Source organism: Nicotiana sylvestris, chromosome 9 (assembly GCF_000393655.2).
Source record: "Nicotiana sylvestris chromosome 9, ASM39365v2, whole genome shotgun sequence".
Lineage (NCBI taxonomy): Eukaryota > Viridiplantae > Streptophyta > Magnoliopsida > Solanales > Solanaceae > Nicotiana > Nicotiana sylvestris.
The window spans coordinates 190,549,398-190,568,087 of NC_091065.1; the positions used below are offsets into that span (position 1 = coordinate 190,549,398).

An 18,690-nucleotide genomic window follows, 5' to 3' on the forward strand; every position below is an offset into this window, starting at 1 on the left:
CAGTTCAAATTTTAAGGATATTTTTGTCCTAAATTGTCCTTAAGTTACGTTTTCTAGTTTAAAATTTCATAATAAAATAAGTACTGGCTAATATCTAAATAACATTCCTGAGAATGGCTATTTGTGCACTTGCCCCACATAACCAGGCTTTGGGTTAAGCCGAAGAAAGAAATCCAACAGGACAATTGACTATGGCAATAAAAGCTCAAATCACTTCTGAAACCAAACCTAGTTATAAAAATGCATGGACTCAACATCAAGCAATAAAATGGTTTAAATATTGAAAAAATAACACTATATAGTTGCTGAAAAATAATAGCCGAACAAATGTGTAAAATTTGTATACTTTTTGTATATATATACATTATGTATATTATATATAAAATTTATACAAATTTTATACACTTTTTCGACTACCAAGTGCAAATAATTTCTGACGGGGCTAAAAGTGATAATACCCCTCAATATTTGTATTTCTTTGACTTTACTATTAAAAGTTTGTCTATTTATTCCATTGAGAAGTTGCAGTTTAGCATCTCATTTTTGTGGTTACCAATCAAAAGAATTTATTCTAAAGATGTGATTTGTGGGAAAGCACAATCTTAATGTTACTATATGAATCTCTTACAATGTGAAATGCACTCCCTCAATCTATAAATTTATAAGTTATATCAAGCACATATGAATTAATGGACTTCCAGTTAAGGGGAAGCACGATGCACTAAGCTAAAAATTTAGCAGGGAAGACTTAGCCCACACCGACATGCCTTACTGCAATTTACAAGTTGCATGTAGCATTTGGTAATTGTGATTGACAAGTCGGTCTATTGCGTTTTATAAGTCGCATTTGCAAATTGTGATATATAAGTCGCATTTGAATTATAAGTCGTATTGGCAAATTTTGATTTACAGGTTTTATTTCCTGCGATTTACAAGTCACAATTGAGAAATAAATCGTCTTGATCAGTTGAGATTATGAACATTTGCCAATTGCGATTTATAAGACGCTTTTGTTAATTGTAATTATAAGTCATATTTGTAACTGTGATTTATAAGTCGCTTTTGGCAATATCTATATATAAGTTGCAATTGCTTATTTCGATTTGTATGTCGTAATTTATAAGTTGCATTTATCATAGCGTTTCATAAGCATCATTTGTTTATGAGATTAAGCTCTTAGCTTTACTAACGATGGAGAAGTCAGATGCCATTTTCATTTAATAAATTAAAATGCTTTTCAATAAAATAATTAACGGGAAAAAACATGGAGTTTATCCCTTGACACGAATAAAAGAAAGAAGAGAATAATGTAATAAAAAATAAACACTATAAAAGAGATGGAGAAAGAGGAACAAATAATGCATAAAAAATTAATTTTTTGGTGTGAAAGGAATTCTTTTTTTTGTAAAATATTTAAAAAAGACAAAAAGCTGATAATTTCTAAAATAAAATAATATTAAGAATAAATAAAGTAACATAAAAAGGAAAAGATCGGAAGTTGTCAACTCTAGCTTCTAATTTATAATGTTTGAAATGAGGCATCTAACATGAAAATTAGTTGTCAATAAAGTTTGAATAAAGATGAGATCCCAACGAGATATTAAAGTTATGATATGTGATTTATGCAGAATTAAATATAATTCTACTGCGCACAAGTTCACCTATATATATATATATATATATATATATATATATATATATATATATATATATATATATAAAGTTGAACGATCATTAATCAAACCCTTTTATAGGCGCAAAGCACGAGATGAGAGACTAGTAGTTTAAAGAGAAACTTTCAGAAACCACTATATTTTAGTGGTTATTAGCTTGTTGTAGCTATCATTTACTATATTACTTCCTATAGCTATGTTTTCAAATTTTTTAAAGTGTATTCGATGTATTTAAACTATTGTATACATAAATACAGTTGCATTTCTAGGCTTGAAACATGGGATTACAGCTAGGCATATTTTTGTATTCGAGTATATTCGACTGTATTCATGGAGTGAAACATGGGATTACAACTGGACATATTATTGTATTCGACTGTATTCACTCACGGCGTGAAACTGGGGATTACACTGTTTTTAAACGAAAAGTGAATCAATTAATATAATAGACTCCTAATATAACTCAACAAACTCAATTGTAACACACAAATTTTGTATTTTCATTTATAAAAAAGATTCTCAACCGAAAAATACCTCCAAAACATAGCAATCTTCAGAGAAATTATATAATACATATGAATACATAAATTATATTAACTAAAAAAAATATATGAATACATTTAAGGAATATAGCGAGATAGTGAATACAATAAAATACATAGAATACAGCGGGATACATTGAAATACAATGAAAAAAGACAATGAATACAATAAAATACATAGAATACATCGAGATACATTGAAATACAGTGGAAAAAAAGAGACAATGAATACAATGAAATACATAGAATAAAGCGAGATACATTGAAATACAATAAAAAAAAGGTAACAGACTCTTCAAGTTGCTCAGCCCCAAACTCTATCGTCTTTGTTCAAGAATAACCCTAATGTCGTCTCGTCTAGAGCGTCCACAGAGCACAATCACAGTATCGCACAATCACAAAGGATTTATATTGTCGGCGATGAGCTCGATGAGGGAGAGCAAATAAATAGAGATATCAGGGCTTCCAGGTAGAGCTATTTGCAGATAAGTTTGAAAACAACTCAAAGTTGGTCTTAGAACCAACATTATTTTTGATAAAACATGTCTTCAGAAACTTATGGAAAACTTTCATTTTGAAACTATTATCAAACTTAATTCCATTCAAATAGGTTTTTGGAGAAATTCTTGAAATTGTGCTTAAGTTAACTTTTTGGGAAGAAGAAATAAGGTAGAAATATGAGATTGACTTATTTTCTCCTTACAGCGATAAGGAGATCAGAGTAAAGTGCAAAATATTAGGTAGTTTCGAAGGAGGCGGTGAAGATGTGTAACTAAAAGAGGAAAGAGAAAGGAGGAGAGGGGGAAGAGATAGGGAGAGAAAAAAAGAATACACAACATATTTAATGGCGTAAAGGTAGGAAGCGATCATAAATAGATATTTGCTATAAAAATTTAAAAGTAGCTATATGAGATAATTTTTTCAAAGGGTATTTATTTAAAATAAATAAGGTGTTAACCTTTGATATAGGAGGTAAACATTCCTAGTTTAAAAAGATGGGTGAAGGGATTGGATTAGTTTCAATAATATTTGACATATTGGGCTATCGTAAGATTAGGAGAAATTCAAAAATAGCTAGATTCACAAGTGGTCATTCAAAAATAGGTATAGTTTCAAAAGTAATAGAAATTTAACCACTTTTCATGTAAAGATAATTCTGAAAGAAAATACTGTTCAAAATTCGAAAAATACTTCAGTATAATATACCGGTGCAACATAATATACTGGAGAGATCTCTAGTATATTATATTGGAACTTTCCGCGTGATGGAGTTCCAGCATAATATGCTGAAAGTTCATACACAGGTGCACCGAACTCCAGTATATTATGCTAGACTGGTCTCTATTGCAGCAAAATAGTGGCTATTTTTCAATGACTTGGCAAACGCTGGCTATTTTTGAATGACTAGTCCGAAAGCTCGCTAGCCCGTGCTATTTTTACATTAAAATAACACGGGCTAGCCAGCTTTCGGACTGGTCATTCAAAAATAGCAGTGTTTGCAAAGTTAGTGGAAAATAACCACTATTTAGCTGCAACACGGAAAGTTCCAGCATAATATACTAGAGATAGGTACACATGTGTATGAACTTCCAGCATATTATGCTAGACCGGTATACTTTGCTGGCTCCAGTATAATATACAGGAGACTAGAGCACCGGTGCTCCAAATTCCAGTATATTATGCTGGACCGGTATATTATATTGGAACTCTAGTATATTATGCTGGAGTATTTTTCCGGATTTTGAACAATATTTTCGTTCAAATTTATCTTTACATGAAAAATGACTAAATTTCGATTACTTTTGAAACTGTGGTTATTTTTGAATGACCACTTATAAATCTGGCTATTTTTGAATTTCTCCCTATTTTAACCGTAAAATCAGCAACGCAATTACAATTTACCGGATCCAAAGGTTGGTCGGTCGAGAGACTAAGCAAAGGACAGACACATTATTCCCAAAAAATATTCTCTTATATTTTATGCTTTTTGTATTTTTTTAATTTTTCTTAAATTGCTTAATCCAATTCTAGCCGCAGAAGAAAAATTGGTTCCAGAAATTATTAATTCTAGAGCTTGTTACCTATTACTTATAAGTTGTAATAATAAAATAAATAAATAAATTAAAACTTGGGTGGTCTACATAATTCAATATTTCTGCAAAATTTTGATCTTTTGCTTATTAATACCCAGTATTTAGCCTCCAAATGCAGCCAAAAATGAGTTAACTGAGATGTGCTTTGGTGCCTTTCCTCATTCCTCACTCACAAACTTCCACTCGTCGATAGGTCCGATCTCTCCTTCTCTATTTCTCCTTTTCTTTTATTCTCTGTCTAATTTTCCTATTTATTACTGTATTCAATTGAAGCAAAAAACTTTTTTTTTTTTTTCAATTTTTTGTTAAGATTCAGTTTTTGAAATTCGTTGCTGTGCTTATAATTAGCTTAATTAGGGTTTATTAACTTGTTTATACTTTCATTTTGACTCCCTTTTGGACTAATTTATCGTAATAATTCTTTTTTGTATTGGCAGCTATGCTTATTTAATACTTATACATGATTAGAATAGCCTTATGGATAGTTTAAATTGTTAATGATTTAAATTATTTTTGTTTGATACTCTGTTCTTTGTTGAATTCACCGACCTTTTCTAATTGCTTTATTTTCTTTTTGACGGTGGAGTTGGGTCAGCTTGCACGCACCTCGACTACTCTACTAGGTACCTGCTACCTGCCTCTAGCGCAGGTACCAGGTAACTCTGCCCATTAAAACTTAGGTAGAGGGGATGGAAATCGCCTAGTGTTTATTACCTTTGTTAGGATTTGATGAGGGTGGTGTCCGGGCCAGCATGGCGGACCTCGACTAGTCCACCGGCATGGGTGGAGCGAGGGGTGGAAAGGGTTCATTCGAACCTCCTTCGCTGAAAAATTACACTATATATACTAGGTCAAAATTATATTTTTATGTATATATAGTAAATGTCAATTCCCTTGACTTCTTTGTGTTTACTTCTCTAAATTTTGAACCCTCTTACTGAAATTTCTGGCTTCGCCACTGTCCATCGTGTACATGTTATCCGAACCATGTACCCGATATCTCTGTCCATTAAGACTTAGGCAAATGCTAATAAATCACCTAGTATTTTTTTGTCTCCGCTGAGATTTGAACCTGAGTCCTCATGTTTTTATTGTTTATTTATGTTCAGGTTGTTTTAGGTATTCATGTGTTCTTTGTAAGTTGAATTATTAGTGGGGGTAAGGACTTGATAAAGAAAGTATGCAAAACGATAGCAATTCCAGTGCCCCAGGAACGCCTTCAGGACGGATACGTCGTCGTAGAGGATCAAATGAGGTGACTTCACTTTTTTTTTATTGGTTCTTTTAATGATTTGTGCTATCTTTACTTTTATCTTTTCGCTATGAGTTTTTTGGCTATATGTTTGAGAATGAACAAGTACATTAATCAATAGATAGATAAGTAAATAGAATTGAGATGCTTTAGTGTCTCCATTTGGGATTGGAATTTTGTAAATGTTAGGACTCCAGATTTTCTTACTGTAATATTTTCTTGATAATCGAGAATTCCGCTGGTATTTAGTTTTGAAACATGGTGGATAATGAGTTTGCCCGTCTTCGCTTCTCCACTTGAATACTAAATTTTCTTAAATGTTCTTTGCCCCTCTTCCCGAAATTACAGGTTCCTCCAGAAGTTGTCAAAGCAAATGGAAACCATTTGCTTGTTAACGATCGATCCAAGTACAAATCAATGCTGATCCGTGCATATTCATCTGTGTGGATGATTGGGGGCTTTGCTTTCATCATTTACATGGGCCATCTTTATATTTGGGCCATGGTAGTAGTTATCCAAATCTTTATGGCAAAAGAATTGTTCAATCTACTTAGAAGAGCCCATGAAGACCGGCAGCTTCCTGGTTTCAGGCTATTGAATTGGTGAGTAAGATCAGTTTGATGTCACCTGGCTTGCTTGCTTTTCTCATCTTATATGTGCCATGTCAAGTGTGCATGTTCTACTTCTTTTAGGAGATCTGACAGTGGGTTGGGTTCATGTCTTACCCAACTTTTGATTAAAAATGTCATTTTCTTAAGATATTTGCTGAAACTATAGTATATAGTGTGGGTAACTGCGCAGAATCTTTTGGATCTTAATATGTTTGCTTTTCATTTATTCAAACTACTAGTCTTAGGATACGTGCGTTGCGTACACACTACCCTCCCCAGACCCCACTAAGTGAGATTATACTGGGTTGTTGTTGTTGTTTATTAGGTACATAAATATTATTGGTTGAATCTCATGTTATTATTAATTCATGTATTTAAAATATCAAATCTAATCGCATTTATAACTAAAATGTTGAATTAATATTTGTTTCAATTTGCTAAGTATAAAATTATGGCCTTTCGTTTGTAAATGAACAAAAGAAATAGAAGCAAATGAAAAGGTCATTAACGTTAAAGAAATATGCAAGTTGCACTCAATTAGGTTGTCACTTTTAAAATTCTGGACTCTTATGATTAGTTCTAGTTGAAATCTAAGTCATTTTCCTGTCTTATTAAAACCAGTCTATTTTTGCTGGGAAGATTTTTAATCTTCTCGAATTAGCTATTTGTTCAAATATATAAAAGGTAAAATTTAATTGACTTTGATGTCCTAAATATTAGGATTTCCTATATAATAGTTCAAATAAGGAAAGGTTTAATAAGCAAAATTTTGGTTAATTTAACCGTCCTAAATATTAGGAAAATAATTATATGACTATATTGTCTAGCATGAACTCTATTTTTGAAGGGTAAAAAAGGCGAACGACATTTTACTAAGGTCTTCGTGCTTTTAATATAGTATAGATATGGCATAGTCTTGAGTCGTGCAAGTATTTGATCCTCTGTTTTAAGTCATTTAGATTATAGGATTTAGAACTATTTAGAGGCATTAGCTACTCTAAGGTGCAATAGAATCCCGCCTCTATTTATATGAGACCTAACAAATGCTATGAATGGCAATTATCTGTGTCGAGCCCTTTGAAGTTCATTTTCATTAAATTAGAGCATGTGTGCTCCAGTTCTACTTTCTTGGTGGATATGTCAAATTAACTTTTGTTGAATGTGCATAAATTACGATGTTGAAAATATATTTAAGTAAATAAAAGTGTGCATCTCTAACAGTTTAAACTTTTAGATGGATTGATCACACACTTTAATATGGTATCAGGGCATATAGAGGTTATGGGTTCAATTCTCACTGTTACTATTATTAAAAAGAACTTCCACGTGCTTGGCACATGAAAAAAATCAAGCATGCATGTGAGAGATGTGTTGAAGATATAATTAAGTAAATAAAAGTGTGCTATCTTTAGCAGTTTAAACTTTTAGATGGGTTGGTCACACACCTTAATATGGTATAAGAGCAAACAGAGGTCATGGGTTCAGTTCTCATTGCCACCATTATCAAAAAGAACTTCCACGCGTTTGGCTCATGAAAAAATCAAGTCTGCATGTGAGAGGATGTTTTGAAGATATATTTTTTTGATGAAGTAATATGTTTCATTAAGAAGGCATCAAGAAGATGCAAAGTTACAAGAGGCATATGAGCTACATAAACAGAAAATAACAGGAGAACATTGTTTGCCCCAACACAAAGTCTCAATCTAGGACAAGAGAGCTAATAAAGTCCAAAAAGTGTCCTGTACTATTTATGGGGGACAACTTTGTCCAGCAAAAAAGGTTGAACAGGCATTTAGATTTGAGTAAGTGGTTTGGTGTTGAGGTGTCATCAAAGCATCTTCTATTCCTCTCGTTCCATAAACACCAAAAAATAGTTGCAGGGATCATAAGCCAGATCTTCTTGATGACCTTATCAACCTCCCAAAGACTCCAGCTTATATGTGCCTCTCTCAGGGTCTGTGGCATTACCCAGCTTAGACCAAAAATACAAAAGAACATGTTCCATAGGTCTGTGGCTATTGGGCAGTGTAGAAGTATGTGATTAACTGTTTCCTGATGTCTCCTGCACAAGTAACATCTATTGATCAGCTGAAGTCCCCTTCTGCATAGGTTATCTTGCGTTAAGCATGCTTCGTGAAGGGCAATCCAGTTGAAGCATGTCACCTTCACAGGTAACTTTGTCCTCCATATCAGTTTCCAAGGCCATGAATGCAATACCTGATTCTGATTGTTAAGTTGCATGTAGCAATCTTTAACAGTATAAAGACCTTTACATCCCCATCTCATACTAACTGGAGCATTCTCATCAATGTTGTAGGCCTCTAGTCTTGCTAGCATTTCCATCAAATCTTCTATCTCCCAATCTTGAACAGATCTTCTAAGTTGCACATCCCAATTATCATTTACTCTGTTATGAGCTAGGAAGAATTCTTGTCCAAGGCAATGTTGAATAAGCTAGGATAGTCCTCCATGAGAGCAGTGTTGTTTAGCCATTTATCTTTCCAAAACTTAATATGACATCCACTGCCTGGTTTGAAATGAATATTCTGAAAGATTCATTCCCCTGTTTGCTAATATGCTTCCAGGGCCCTACTCCATGGGATGCACTGAAAGTATTGGTGCTCCAATTGTCTTTAATCCCATGTTTTGCATTAATCACCTCTTTCCATAGACTTGGTTCACATGTGCCGTATCTCCAGAGCCATTTCATTAGCAAACCTTTATTGTGCTTGTCTAGATCTCTGACCCCCAATCCACCTTTGCATTTAGGTTGCAATACCTTATCCCATTTAATCAAATGATACTTGTGAGAATTGCTATTTCCTTCCCATAGAAAGTCCCTTCTGATCTTGTCCAGCCTTTTAAGTACCTTTTTAGGGATGAGAAACAGTGACATGACATAGGTGGGTAAGCTGTCAAGCACACTACTGATGAGAGTGAGTCTTCCTCCCATAGAGAGGTATTGTTGTTGCCATGAAGCCAGTCTTTTCTCAAAATTCTCCACTACACCATTCCAGATATCACAACTTTTGAATTCAGCTCCCAGTGGAAGCCCCAATTGGCTTCCAAATAGGTGGTAGGCAATGACCCTATACTGCAACCGATGATCCCTGCCAACTCCTCAATGTTGCTCACCGATTGACCGGATATATAATACTTTTCTGCTTGTTGATGTGAAGTCCTGACAATGCTTCGAATAGCTGGAGTGTAAAATTCAAGTACAAGATTTGGACGCTATCTGCCTCACAGAAGATCAGTGTGTCATCGACGTATAATAAATGGGAGATAGTGACTGAGTTTCCAGTGTTTGTGCCTACACTGAATCCTTGGATCCATTGCATTTGTCTGGCTTTTTCCATTATTTTACTTAAACCCTCCATGGCTAGTATGAATAGGAAGGGGGAAAGAGGATCCCCTTGCCTAATTCCTTTCTGCGGTGAAAAGAAACCAACAGGACCTCTATTGATTAAGACTGAGTACTTGACCGTAGAGATACTATATCTGATCCACTTTAACCATTTGTCTCCAAACCCCATTGTCCTCAAAATAGATAGCAAGCAAGACCAATTTAATTGATCAAATGCCTTTTCTATATCCAGTTTACACATAACACCAGGTGTGTCAGTTTTAAGCCTCTAATCCAACACTTCATTAGCTATGAGAGTTGCATCAGTAATCTGTCTGTGTTTAATGAAAGCATTTTGATGAGAAGAAACCAGCTTTCCAATAACCTTTTTCAGTCTTTCTGCCAACACCTTGGCCACAATCTTATAAATACTACCAATAAAGCTTATTGGTCTGTAATCCCTAAGCTCAATAGCTCCCTTCTTCTTAGGTATCAAGGCAATGAAAGAGGCATTGCATGATCTCTTCATGTAATAGTGCTGGTGAAAATGATTTAGTGTTGCCATAATCTCTGGTTTGATGAAATCCCATGACTTCTGAAAGAAGGCCATGGTAAAGCCATCTGGACCTGGGGCTTTATTTGTGGCACATGATTGAATGATAGCATAAACTTCATCTTCCTCAAAACCTTTTTCAAGCAGCTCACTTTCCTCCTCTGATAGTCTGACAACATCTTCAAAGTTGGAGGATGGTCTCCACTCTTCCTTTTCTGTGTATAGAGATTGGTAATAGTTTAATATCTCCCCTTTGATCAATTCTTTATCTTTTGTAATCTCATTGTTTATCTTGAGCTTGTCTATTGAGTTGCATCTCCTATGAGAGTTGGCCAACGTTTGAAAGTATTTAGTGTTCCTGTCCCCTTCTTTTAACCATAAGCATCTAGATTTTTGCCTCCAAGAAATTTCTTCAGCTTTAGCAATCTCTTCCAACTCCATTCTTAGAGTCAGAAACCTTTGTTTTTCCGCTTGAGTTGGAGCTTTGCTTTCAGCTGCTTGTTCTAAGGCTAAGAGTTCATCAAAAGCCCTGCTTCTCTTAGTGTCTAACATGCCATAAACTTCTTTGTTCCACTTGGAGATGTCCTTCTTCAAGCTCCTCAACTTCTGAATTAGCACAAAGTCTGGGTTGCCACTTATTGTGTAATTTTGCCCCCACCCTTTCACCATATCAATAATCCTTCTCTTTGAAGCCACATGTTTTCAAATTTAAAGTAAGATGTTGAATCCCATTCTCCACTTTCTAGCAATAAAGGTTTGTGATCTGAGATGACTCTTGGAAGTGCTAGTTGCTTGATGGCTCTAAAACTTTCATTCCATTTTGTGGAAACCAAGAACCTGTCAATTCTTGAGGCTGGGAAAATATCCTCCCCTCTTGACCAGGTGTATTGTGCTCCATGTAATGGCAAATCCATTAGCTGTAGGTCCTCAATTGCTTCTGAGAAACATCTCATAGCTTTGGTCCTTCTATAACAGTTCAATCTTTCAGATTCATACATACATACATTAAAATCCCCTCCAACAACCCATTGTTCCTCCCAAATACCTGACTGATCCCAATTCCTGCTAAAATTCTTCCCTTTCAGCATTGGAGTGAGGACCATAAACACCTGTAAACCCCCATCTGAAGTCTTCGTGGAGGCTTTCAAGAAAGCAAGTATTAGTGAAGCACCCCTGGTGAGAGTCAATAAAAGTTTGCTAGCTCTAGTTTGTTAAACTTTTAGATGAGCTGGTCACACTTAAACATTCAACATACAACATTGGTGCAACGTGATTACAGACAAATTCCTGTATAAAATATGATTACAAGAGGAAAGTATTGGTGCTACGTGACTACAAGAGGAAAATGACATTGACTAACTAAATTATTGAACTATGAAAACGTCGTTTGTTTGGTTCATACTCCCTTTGTCAATTAATTGCGCAACTTTGTTTTTGGTTGCAAAATATTATCCATTTGATATACAGTTGAACATTGTAGCTGATTCTATTCTGAAGCTTGGCACTAATTATCATATTACCATGGTGTTGTCGACCATTCTTTCTGACTTTGCTAAATTCCAACTTTGTTTCCAGGCACTTCTTCTTCACAGCTATGCTGTTTGTATATGGCCGCATGCTAAGCCAGAGGCTTGTCAACACAGTTACGTTAGACAAAGTCCTGTACAAGCTTGTCAGCAAATTTGTTAAGTATCACATGGTCACGTGTTATTTCTTCTATATCGCAGGTTTGTTCTATCTGTTTAAGCATGTCCTTTCATGCAGTGTTTGAATCTCGAAAGGATTTTGCAGTTTAACAATACCCAAGATGTGAAATAATAAGTTCTTTAGTATACTGCTGTCCTGGGGTGCCATTTTTCATGCCTTGTGTTGTTATAATACATGCTCATCTTCTGCTGATTGTTGAGGAATTTTACTGAAGTGCTCCCTCTCCTTTGGAATCAGGTTTCATGTGGTTCATTCTAACACTGAAGAAGAAGATGTACAAGTATCAATTTAGCCAGTATGCATGGACACATATGATTCTAATTGTGGTGTTTACGCAATCTGCTTTCACTGTTGCCAATATTTTTGAGGGAATTTTCTGGTAAGACACCTTCAGTTTCATAGATATTATATTTTCTTCCTCCATCCACCATAGGTAATAGTGGTTTGGGATGAACTTAAATGGAGTGACATGAATAGTGTGGATTCATATAGCCGACCACAACTTGTTAGCGGTCGAGGTGTACTTGTTGCATCCACCTCAAATAGAGAAAGAAATTGTTTTATTCACTGATAAACCAACCTACCATAACTACCCTAGTCTACCGGCCTGCCCTCTTGTATTTTTTGGAGATTTGTATCTGCTTTGTCTCGGAAACTAATCATTGTGTCCAAGCTTCAAGTATTATTCTCTTTCCTATTGGTGAATGTATCTAGTAGAAATGCTTGGAGGTATCTTTTAGTTCTTGGGGAACATAATGTTTTTTATGTTGTCTGCCAACCTACCGCAACTCTCCTCCTCTATCCTAGCTTGGGACCGGCAATGTGAGCCAGCTTACACATGCGGAGTATGGTGAGTAAAGGTGTTAAAATGGGACGGGGTAGACCTAAAATCACATGGAAAGAAGTTGCCTCGAAAGAACTGTAAATTCTTGAAACCATGCAAACTTAGGCACTTAGCTAAAGATAGGACACAACGGAAGAAAAGATCCGCATAGAGCGATATTTACTAGTTGGGAATAAGTTTTAATCTTGTTAGAGAACTTCTAATATATTATTATTGTTAGTAATATTATTTATGCATATTTAACTTAATTTTTCACTTCTATTTTATTTGGTATGATGATGACATGATTTGAGCTTAAATGGAGAAGTAAGGATTCATATAACCTCTCAACTTTTTTGGGACTGAGTAGTAGGAATATTATTGTTAGTACTATTATTTATGCATATTTAACTTAATTTTTCACATCTATTTTATTTGGTATGATGATGACATGAGTTGAGCTTAAATGGAGAAGTAAGAATTCATATAGCCTCCCAACTTCTTTTGGGACTGAGTAGTAGTCTTTTGTTGTTATTGCTTACCCATTGTCCCATGTTTGTATTACTCTCCTCCTTTTTGTTTTATTTATCTTCTTTTTCTTTTTTGTAAATTGAACATGCAACAAATTGAACATGAATATAGAACTTCAAATAGAGATTCATTGTAATGCAGGTTCCTGCTTCCAGCTTCTCTCATCGTGATCAATGATATAGCTGCTTATTTTTTCGGATTCTTCTTCGGACGAACTCCTTTGATCAAATTGTCCCCTAAGAAAACTTGGGAAGGCTTCATTGGAGCATCTGTTACAACCATTATCTCTGCCTTTCTGGTAACTGTTATTTGGTGCAAAAGCAATGTGTAGTGCACATTGGTCTTTCCTTCAGTTTGGAATGTTTGCATGATGGGGCTATTTTCTTTATCCTATTTTTATGTGGTTATGCCACCTTCTCATGTCAGACTCGTCAAAATGCTCATGCTTAAATTGTGTCGCTTTTATGTATGTTTATAGCAATACACTGAATGATTTTTCTTCTGAACAGTGTTTGAGAAGGGTATATGGTTTTCTTTTTCTTTTTGTAGATTTTCTAATCATTGTTTGTTGTTTTTTTCAGCTTGCGAATATGTTTGGTCGTTTCCAGTGGCTGACATGCCCTAGGAAGGTAATATTTCCGGGTAAAGTTTCTCCCAATTTGCTTGGGAGACTAGCTGCTCAGTTTCGAAAAGCGTAACTTCCATATTTTGTGATGCAGGACCTATCGACTGGTTGGCTTGATTGTGATCCTGGCCCACTGTTTAAACCAGAATATTTTACTTTACCAGAATGGTTTCCTGCATGGGTAACTTTTCTGTCAGCCCTGGAAACTTAAAGTTGCATTTTTGTGTGCTCTTCCAATGCTATTACACCCTGTTCTGTCGCAGAAGCTTTTCTTTTAATCATCTCGAGCGTGCGTTTGCTTTGCTCATCTCTGTTACTCTTTAGGAGACATCCACCCTTTTCCCCTTTTTCCCTGTGAATTTGTTCTCGAAACTAGATATGAATTTGCAATAAGATGTGTTTGTGATTATGTGTGTGCGTGCGCGTACACACACATACATATACTATGCATTGTTTTGAATTGCAGTTATAAATTGCTTAAGCGATGAGTTCCGTTGTTTTAGAAGGTGTTTTTGTTTTACCTAATTTTATGAATCTACTTTGACTAATGTTGCAAAATCAATATTTCTATATCTGACAAGCAATTATTTGAGGATATACTTTTAAAGTATTTAACTGAGTAGATCAGAATTCAAATCCCAATAGAGACAAAATGTTAGGTTCTTCCCATCTGCCTAGACTTTGATTGGCAGAGTTACGCGGTACTTGTGTTGGTGGGAAAGTAGCAGGAGAGCTGTCAAAATGGGCTAGCGCAGCCCAACCCTCACATGCCATGGAATTTGATGGGCTAGGAAGGGCGGGTCCCACTTTCAAAAGGGCCTTAAAATAACCAGCCTAACCCAGCCCGCTTAGCCCTAGGCGGGCTGCAGGCTAGGATGGGCCAACCTTTCATTTATTTCAAATCTTTTTTTTTTGTAAGGATTTTTATAATCTATATTCAAACCTAGAATTCTATGAATTTGTTAACATTTCTAACATATGATGATGTGCAAGTAAGTAAAAATTGCAAAAGCATAAATTCTTAAAAGACAAAACCATGAAACAATTATGTTTGCTTAAAACAATTGTGTGTTCTGGAGTTCTGTTGATTTTAGCAATGGTTGATTTGGTTTTAGGAGAATTATTTTGGGCTTTTCTTAGATTGCTTTTGCTTTGTTTAAAAGAAAACTGTTTTACAACACAACAAATGGGGTAGGCATGTTAACTTTGTGAATGATTTGAAAGTATTCACCAGATACTAATGCGATTAATATAATTTTGATACTTCTAATTAGGGGTGGCAAACGGGCGGGTCAGATATGGGATGGGTCAAAAGCTAGTAATGAAAAACGGATAAATTATCCGACCCGATCCATATTTAATACGGATAAAAAACGGGTTAACCGGCGGATAATATGGGACATGACTTCTAGAATATGATCACTTTTGGGAGAATTCTTAATCTCCTAAACTTGAGGAACCCCCAATTTGAGGCTTTACAAATGTAAAGGTTAAACCTATTAGTTATCCATTTTCTAAATGGATAATATGGTTCTTATCCATATTTGACCCGTTTTTACAAAGTTCATTATCCAACACATTTTTAGTGGATAATATGGGTGGTTAACTGTTTTCTTTTAACCATTTTACCACCACTACGTCTAATACTCTACTTGAGATTATCAAGTGATTTGTACTGAATTAGAAAAGTTAGCTTTTTTCAGCCAATAGCATAATAAACTGAAGTTATCTTTGATTCTTATTTCTGCAGTTTCTTTCGAGAGAGATTGCTGTTTTGCCTGTACAATGGCATGCTTTATTGCTTGGCTTGTTTGCATCTATTATAGCTCCTTTTGGAGGCTTTTTTGCTAGTGGCTTTAAGAGAGCCTTCAAGATCAAGGTACGATATTCACTATTGTTGTCTTAATTTCTAGATGCCTTACTAGGTCCTTACCGTTACCAATGAATAATATGATTTCTATCCTTCTATTCGCTGTAGGATTTTGGTGATAGTATACCTGGACATGGCGGTATGACAGATAGAATGGACTGTCAGGTGAGCTACCATTAAATATGGATTCTGATCTTTTGTATGGACAGGTATTATTGACACTAAAGGAATCTTTTTGGCACATTGACATGTCTGGGCTATAAAATTGTCCTCCGCTATTCTCTTGCCCTGACTTCATGAAATAATATAGAATATAAGTTAATTCAAAAAAAATTTATGTTCTGTCCAAGATAAAGGGTCGCGAATCTTCGAAACATGCAATTCTAGCTTGATGGATCCAAAGATGCAGAATTGCTTGGCTTCCAATTGTATCGTCTTCCTGAACTGTTAAATTCGAAAATTTGACTTTTATTTAAAATACGTGATAAATTTTCAATACTTGCATTAATATTTTTTTTCTGATTTCCACTTGTCCCCTAAATTAGGAATTAGGATAGTCTGTAAAAGAATCTACCAAATTATTAGTTGGTGATTTAATATCCTGACTCGTATAAAATACTCCCTCCAGTCCACAATAAGTGGCCAATTTGCCTTTTTTATTTTGGTCCAAAATAAGTGTCCATTTATATAATCAAGAAAAAATTCAATTTATTTTTACAAAATTGCCCTTATGTACATATTCCTAAAATGTTTTCTTACTCCTCACATTAAACATTTAATTAAGGGTAGTTTAGTCATACTAGGTATTTTTGTATAGAATTTAGTATTTTCTTAATGGGCGTGCCCAAAGCAAATTGGTCACTTATTATGGACCGGAGGGAGTATTGTAAAATCCAGTGTCAAGCCTTTTCATTATGATGCTGAACCTCCTCGTGGAAGGAGTGTAGTTTTTAGTAGAGATAAAGAGAGGCAGGCATCTTTTACTTTTTTGTTTTATGTTTTATGTGGAAGCTGGTGTGGACACATTATGTGTTGAACAGAAGCAAAGCCTCAGTATGGTTGGCGTAATACCCCTTAAACATTAAAACATGTTGACTTGGGGAGGAATGCATTTACTAGTAATATCATTCGTAATTGCTTGTATCCCAAGATCTCTCTTGTTCATAGATCTAGAAACCAAATAAATATCCATTTCTCATTAGGTCTATTTATCAATAGAAAAACCTGGATAACGTAATGGATCTATAAAGAACCGACACTTGAAGGGTGTAAGTGTGTAACCAATGAAAGGTTCTTACCCTGTTCCCGACAAATAATAATTTAGCTGGTTCAGCCTAAGAGATGATGCATACTGATTTCGACCTCTTACCATTGTTACTAGAATTATTATTTTCAGTATTCTGTCTTGTGCTTCACCTTTCCCTCTTGTATAACGTCCCTCCCTCAGCAGTTTTACTTTGTAGTTCTAATCTGAATTACTGAGATTGTGAATCTCTTTTCATGACGAGTTACGTTTGTGCAGATGGTGATGGCTGTGTTTGCATATATCTATCATCAGTCCTTTGTTGTGCCACAGAACTTGTCAATTGAGATGATCTTGGATCAGGTAGGTTTCCCAAGCTCACATACCAACAATGTCTCGATGAAATATAAATCTTAGTGCTAAATGTTCTTTTATGCAACGGTGTAGATAATACTGAACCTCACATTTGAGGAGCAGCTAGCTGTGTACTCTAAACTCGGGCAGATCATCCAGGAGAGGACGTTTGGAGAATCTTGAGCATTTCAGATAATCGATGTACGAGTGATTTAGCCTTTAGATAAGAATATCTTGTATATCTTCTCCCCTTTTGTTTACGTAGGTTTCCCACTGGCCTTGACTTTTCACAAGCTGTACAGTGCTTGCTTCTCCTCTTTCTTCATTTAGTTGTTTCGATAGTTCAGTGAATCTGTATCTTCCCCAAATAATAGGCACGACGAAGCATCATTTGTGAAAATTCCTGCGCCGATCAGGAAAGTGAGCCAATCCAAACCTTATTGATCTTGTTTCTGTGAGGATTGACAAGGCTAAATCTGCTGGTTGAAGAGAGCACGGAATCATCCGAAAGGGGAAGTTTCATTTTAAGTCATCTACGACGACGTTCTAAAGATTGCTTTGACAGAAGAAATGCAATGCATGTTAGAGTGTGGAGTTTGAATTAATGGTAAAATTTCCCTTATTACTCAGGAGTTTGGTGTAATTGGCAGTTTTTGCATAGTGTCACTGTTTATTTAGTATTTGCTTCTACTGGAATTGCTACTAATTTTTGTAAAACAGTTCCACAAGGTTTTTTCCCAGACTATATTTGATACGCTGTAGGCATTGTGTTACTGATATAATCTTTCCATACTTAGTGCAATGTTTAGTTAGTATCCGTGTAAAGTTCTTCCGACGAACTGACTGCCACGCGCGGAACCTTCCGGCGACCTAAAAGCCACGCGCCGGGAGCGTGAGCCCTTTTCCGGCAGGGTTTCAAAAAATTTCTTTTGGACTGCTTACCCTACTGACAATTCCGACCAGATCTGTAAAATTTTTTCAGATTTCCGACGATTTTTATTTTTCCGGGGTGCGGGGAACCTCTGTTTTAGTCCAGATTTCAGTATCTTCTACATCAACAGCTCAACTGTGATTACCAGCAAACACTCCTTATCATTTCCATAACCTGAACAGCTGGGTGGTACAATATGGGAGACAACCGGATTTATTTCAACGCAGGATTCAAATCTTTTGACATCACCAGATGGAATTCCAACAAAGATGTATGGTTCGAATGGGTGGAGAGAAGCCGCAACATGATGAGACGTTCATCCATGGGCAGAAAAGCAATGTAATGGATTTGTTTTGTACTTAAAGAAGCGTCGACAGATCAAATGAATTTAGTGAAGCGATGGAAGTACAAGGAATATATGACAGAACATTTCTGTACCAGGAAATTCAACGTTCATGGAAGATACATGAGCATTCTGTCACTAAAGGGAGAAGGGAGGTCTGTTATTATAATTCCAGAGTTAGATGTGAATGCAG

General features: G+C 35.5%; 1 protein-coding gene across 2 annotated transcripts; it reads left to right on the forward strand.

Moving 5' to 3' along the window:
* Positions 1 to 4,364: 4,364 nt before the first annotated feature.
* On the forward strand, positions 4,365 to 18,002 carry LOC104245468 (phosphatidate cytidylyltransferase 1). Of its 2 annotated transcripts, XM_009801086.2 has the most exons (13): positions 4,365 to 4,501; positions 5,418 to 5,563; positions 5,909 to 6,162; positions 11,646 to 11,797; positions 12,015 to 12,156; positions 13,273 to 13,429; positions 13,713 to 13,760; positions 13,851 to 13,937; positions 15,507 to 15,635; positions 15,735 to 15,791; positions 17,149 to 17,232; positions 17,317 to 17,424; positions 17,598 to 18,002. In XM_009801086.2, the coding sequence occupies exons 2-12, from the start codon at positions 5,489 to 5,491 to the stop codon at positions 17,404 to 17,406; spliced, it is 1,275 nt and encodes a 424-aa protein (XP_009799388.1). In that variant the 5' UTR covers positions 4,365 to 4,501; positions 5,418 to 5,488; the 3' UTR covers positions 17,407 to 17,424; positions 17,598 to 18,002. The 2 variants fall into 2 exon arrangements, with proteins under 2 accessions (XP_009799388.1, XP_009799382.1); XM_009801080.2 differs by having other exon boundaries at positions 17,317 to 18,002.
* The last annotated feature ends 688 nt before the right edge of the window (positions 18,003 to 18,690 follow it).

Coding starts and splice junctions, on each gene's coding strand:
- LOC104245468 (XM_009801080.2), top strand. CDS start 5,489: ATGCAAAACGATAGCAATTCCAGTGCCCCAGGAACGCCTTCAGGACGG. Junction 5,564..5,908: donor GTCGTAGAGGATCAAATGAG/GTGACTTCACTT, acceptor CCGAAATTACAG/GTTCCTCCAGAAGTTGTCAA. Junction 12,157..13,272: donor ATTTTTGAGGGAATTTTCTG/GTAAGACACCTT, acceptor ATTGTAATGCAG/GTTCCTGCTTCCAGCTTCTC.